Source organism: Protopterus annectens, chromosome 1.part2 (assembly GCF_019279795.1).
Source record: "Protopterus annectens isolate FY-2018-M chromosome 1.part2, PAN1.0, whole genome shotgun sequence".
NCBI classification, from domain to species: Eukaryota; Metazoa; Chordata; order Ceratodontiformes; family Protopteridae; genus Protopterus; species Protopterus annectens.
The window spans coordinates 720,578,773-720,584,188 of record NC_056727.1 but is presented as its reverse complement, the minus strand read 5'-3'; the positions used below and the strand labels follow the sequence as shown (position 1 = coordinate 720,584,188).

General features: G+C 40.7%; 1 protein-coding gene across 1 annotated transcript in view; it reads right to left on the bottom strand.

Annotated features, from left to right (window-relative positions):
• The window catches only part of AHCTF1 (AT-hook containing transcription factor 1), a 2,707,103-nt gene that overhangs the window by 909,148 nt on the left and 1,792,539 nt on the right, over window positions 1–5,416 (bottom strand). The window contains exons 23-24 of the mRNA XM_044058692.1: window positions 1,408–1,552; window positions 1,190–1,321 (exon numbers count right to left, since the gene is read on the bottom strand). Coding sequence (XP_043914627.1) covers window positions 1,190–1,321; window positions 1,408–1,552 — 277 coding nt within the window. The remainder of the gene's footprint in view (window positions 1–1,189; window positions 1,322–1,407; window positions 1,553–5,416) is intronic.

Genomic DNA, 5,416 nt, shown 5'->3' with positions numbered 1-5,416 from the left:
GAAAACACTCAAATGAAGGTTGCTTTATTAGACAATAAACACAATTAAAAAAAAACAGGTATGCAAATACAGTCAGAAAAAAAGAATTCAAAAGAACATGTATTTTTATGCATAGTCCTAAACAGTGTGGGTGGTGGTGGTGAGTGCCATGGCTTGAAAATAGCCCAGGCACAAGGTACAATTAATCCACTACTGCTTCCAAATTATTCATCACACAACATGGTGCCAGTTAGTCTACAGGATTTGATGATTAACCCCCCTCCCCCAAAAAATGTCAACATATCCCTGGATGACCAGTAGATACGAAGGCGAATATTCTCTAGTCTCTCATGGACACCATATAATTAAATCTCAGTACAGTAAAATGACCACAACTGCCCCTACAGTCCAGCAAACAGTACGGATCAATAAAGGGAACACAACCAGCTTTTAAGAGAACTAACTAACAGTCTTAGCATCTTAATCCTTCCTCCCTTCCAAAATAACTAACACTCAATCTTGTTTCTTTTCAAAACTACAGATTCTCACATCAGAAGTACTAACTGCATCACTTATCGCAATATCCAAGAGCACTTCCTCTACTTCATTCAAGTTAGACAGGTCAGAAGTAAGTAAGGCAAACTAAAGTCTATTAAGTACAGAAAACCCAAAAATTCAAAAGGCCCTCAATGAAATGTTTGAATATGTATCACACACAATATAAATATGACTAAACCAAACTCAACAAGAGGAAGTCATAACAATCACAAATAGCTACACACTTCAGTGCTTAAATCCATACATAACCCCTTTTACCATTTTTGCACATGGGGTCGGGGTGTCACTTCAACAGTGACAATCTACAGCAAAGGTTTGCAGCACCTGGTGGAGAGCCCTGCTGCGTTTTTTTCTTCCATACCATACACTCAAGCACACACACCTATGGCCAATTTACTTTCCAATCCACCTACTGCATTGTCTTTAGAATGTGGGAGGAAACCACTCTTTACTTGCTGACTTCTCAAGAGCCAGGACTACTAACCATACACCCCCCCTCCTAAGGATCACTGTCAAGACTTCATTTCTCCATGTCACAGGCATGCTTCAATGAAGAAACCAAGTTCTGCCACAATAAGGAGTAAACGTATAAATCCTCGTCTCTGAAGTCACATGATCTTTTCACAGCATATAAAAAATATCTTGTGCTTACCATTAAGTTCATATTCAATGACTGATTAAGCTGCAAAGCAGGAACATAATTAGCTCGCTGAAGATGGTGAACCAACAAAAATTCATGACTCTGCATGCCACCACTGTTGTACAAAAATCTTTCCAAACAATCCTGTTGGGGTATGAGAACAGAAACACAATTAGTAACATAAAACAGACAACCATGTTACAGTAAAGCAAATTAGTTCATTTGACTACCTGTTCAGCAGCAGTGAAGGGTAATTTCAGCAAGTCTTCCATTAGACTCATTTCCTGGCAAGTTTCATACATATGCTTTAGCAAGTCTTCCATATTCAGCCTGCTAGCATGCTGCCGTACCAAGTCACGGGCCTCAACCATGCATCTGTAATCAGCAAAAAACGCAGAACATTAAAATAATACTAGTGAAAGCAAACAGAGCACAACAGCTATTAAGTAACACTACAAACCAATCCGGCAGACAGGTGGACTTCCAGGAACAGACCATTCTTGGCTAAGATCCAAAAAAAAAAAAAAAAAAATGCAGAAACATTTCAGACATAATACAGCACCACTACAGAACTACAGTTGGGCGGGTCTGGCATAATGGTTAAGGTCTTCACCTTATAGACAAAGTACAGGGTTTGATTCTTAACTAGGACAATTACCTAAGCTTAAAATGGTCCATCTGGGGCAGGTTAGCTTAGTATTCACCTGTAAACCTATAATTACTTACTGTAATGATGGAACCTCAGATCTCTCAGTAAAGCAGGAAACTATAATAAATCTACTTACAAAGCAGTACTCACCTACTGAAGATCACCATTCTGAGGGAGAAGTACAATGACAGACCATTTCACCACCAAAATCAGTCTTGTGAAGATGATTCAAAGAGAGGAATCGGAAAATATGTTGAGTGCGGAAAACAAGGGATTTCTGATGTGTTACATAAGAAAGGTATTACAGGTAGGTATGCTACAAAGCCAGAGATAAACTAAAAAATCCTGCAGTACAATATTGGGATTCTTCAGCAATATCCTTTCTTAATCACAGAAAAATGTATTATCTGCTATAACAGGGACCTCCCTCATATTCTTTCCCATCAGAAGTAGCTCTGACAAGGTGGACCAATAAGTGTAGGCTAATAAAATGAATGTCCAGGATTTATCAGCACATACAACAAATACCAAATGACAGTGGGAGGGATGCAAAATCTAAGTAACACAGAATGAAACGCTTGAAAGAAAGCTGTGTAGCTAAAAAGTGCAACTGCAGACTTTTCACAGTTCAGCTTTCAGATTTAGTGTTCATCTGTCACATGGCTCTTGCCTCAACTACATAAGCAGTTCCTTCTTGGGGAACCATTCAGAGACACTATCTGTTCCCGACATCAGAGGAAACCCCACTTGACAGACTTAATCACGCAGCTCGCCTTCCAGAAAATGAATCAGAAACCAAAATAAATATCTCTACACTGCAAATTTAGGATATGTTTGTGAAGGGGTTTAAGGACTGGAACTGGCAGATCCAGCATAAAAGTGCTAGCCCTCTGAAACACGCCACATAAACATACAGGTCTAGCAACATAAGACAGGTTGTTATAAAACACCTGCTGTAACCTGAGCTATCACAGAACATTTTGACAAACTTTTTCAAAACTATTAGCCAAAGCTAGATTCAGAGGCAAACAAGCAAATATGACTTACAAATGAACAGATGAATATAACAAGCCAGAACCGAGCAACACACATAAGAATGGACCGTAAGAACCACCACAGAAAAAGGGCCCATGTCATGCTTGAGAAACAAAACAGAAAATCTCTTCCATTTAGTTACATATGATTTTCCAGTAGTGGGTTTGCTGGCCTATTGCAAAACCCAAAGTATGTCTTTAGAAACCTGATGCCTAAAAGGAATCAAACCCTACCATCCAAAGTGCCAATTCAAGGGTGGATAAGGGAGAGTGAATGAGAGATCCTTTGCCTTGTGTGAGAAGATCCATCCTGTGAGAAATGATGATGATTGCCCCTAACCAGATGAAACAGAAGGGGGAAGCAGTGCGTCCAGACCAAAAGGTAGTCACCAAGATTTTTGGCCTTTCCTACGTTATCTTGTGCAGGACTTTTGGTAGTAGAGAAAGAGGGGATAGATATACAGAAACATCCTCTTCCAAGAAAAAGACATGGTTCCACTTTGAAAGCCAGAGAACTTTGCGCTTGAACAAACTTGGGGAAGCTTTTTGGCGGGGGGAACAAAAAGATCTACTTGAGGAGTACCCATCAATAATGTCCAGAAACAATTTCCTGTGAAGCATCCATTCGTGAGGATATGTCCTGGACTTGCTCAGAGAGTCTGCCACAAGATTGTGCTCTGAAGGAAAGAAGACTGCCTGAAAAACCAAGTGATGCTGGATTGCAAAATCCAAAGCCTGAACAGCCAAGCCTACAAAGGATGCAAGATTTTGTCCTTCCTTGTTTTTTGATGCACCACGATTGTGGTATTGTCTGCAAAAACCTTTAGAGGACCTGAAACGCAAATGGAGTGAAAAGCCTTAAGAGCTAGTAGAGCCCTCATCTCCTTAATGCTGATATGTTTGACAGGTGTAGATGGTATCAAAGACCATGAACTTTTAGGTTGTTGGCTCCCAAATCATAATTGATGAATCCATATTATCTCTGGAGAAGGGAGGGGAACCTGAAAAGGCAAACCTAGATTCACTGAAATCTGGTGACCACAAATGGAGGGAAAAGTTATTCTGCTGCCCAGTTGAATAATGGAAAGGACCCATTTGTCTATGGTAATGAGCTTCCACTTTCCTATAGAAAAGGAGTCTTTTGGACAGGGAGAGACTAGGATTGAGTGAGGATGGGGTGTACAAAGATAGTCAGGCTAACTTGTCTGGTAGGGAGGCCACCCACCCATATTTAGAATCCCTTTCTGGTTTGTCTTGGAATGTTTTCAGTGGCATTTTCTTGGTCCTATGAGATGGCCTGAACTCCTTGCAGGCAAATGAAGTGGACTTGGGCAATTTCTCTGGTACCTGGGTACTGAAGGAAAATTTGTCTGCAATCCATCATTTTCCTCTTGTTCTTTAAGGTTTTAAATATGCTTTCTGCATTTGGGCTAAATAACAGATTTCTGTTCAAGGAAGAATCAAGTAATTTGGCTTTAATGTCCTCAGGGAGGGACACAGCGCAGCCATGCATACCTTCTAATAAACAGAACCTGTGGCAGCTGCTCTGGAGGAGGCTTCCACTGTGGAATAGCTACATTTGATGCTATGCTTGGCCACCTGTGAGGCCTGAGGGACCACATATATGGCTTGTTTCCTGCTGGCTTGTCCTTCCATTGTAGCTAAGAATTTGTTTAAATTGCACAAGATATACAACAAATATTTATTCATTTGGGTTTGATAGTTCAGAGCTCTGAAGGCTAGGATGGAAGAGGTGTATGTCTACTTTCCCAGTCTATCCATTGCTCTACTGTCCAAGGGAAGGGGCATTAGCAGCAGGTAGGAGTTTATATAGCTTGTCTGCAGCCATAGAGAATAGACAAGTGGTTCTTGTACAAGAACTTTAAATCTTCAGGTATTTTACAGAATCTATCAGGTCTTTTATGGGCTGCTGGCAAAGAATCAGGAGCAGTGGACATAGCTGCAAAGGCATCGAGAAAGGCATCCAGGCAGAAGACGTGTCTAGCTCTAACAGATTAGATCTTTTTTGCACATCAGAAATTCGGTTTGATTCCCATTCGTAATGTTTCCTTGTTACAAATGGTTTCCCCAAATGACTCCTCTTCAAAAAGGGAATCAGGGAAAAGGGAATCTTCATCAGATGCCACTAGGCCTGAAGAATGGATCTGAAAAGCAGGCCAAGAATTGCTTCGAGTCAATCCACCTCCTCATCCTCAGAAAAAAATTCTAACAGCCTTTCTGGAGTAACAGGAGTAGGAGCAGATGATGCAAGAGATGGTGGCTTGAATGCCATCATGCCCTTGAACAGGCAGGCCCTGGGAAAAAAATCCGTCCGCTTGTTTTCAATGGATACCTGAAGGGATGAAACATTTTTAGCTTTTTTCTTTTTTGGTGTGATGCTTGTTTTTACAAGATGTGCAGGTTCCAACCCCATGATGGACCTCAATAAGAGACCCAAGTATTTCCTCTATAACCAAATTTTGTAGTATGTCCTCTTGTCCTTTAGAAATAATTATATGGGGTCCCCCTCCTCACCAGTATTGGAAACATTCAAAA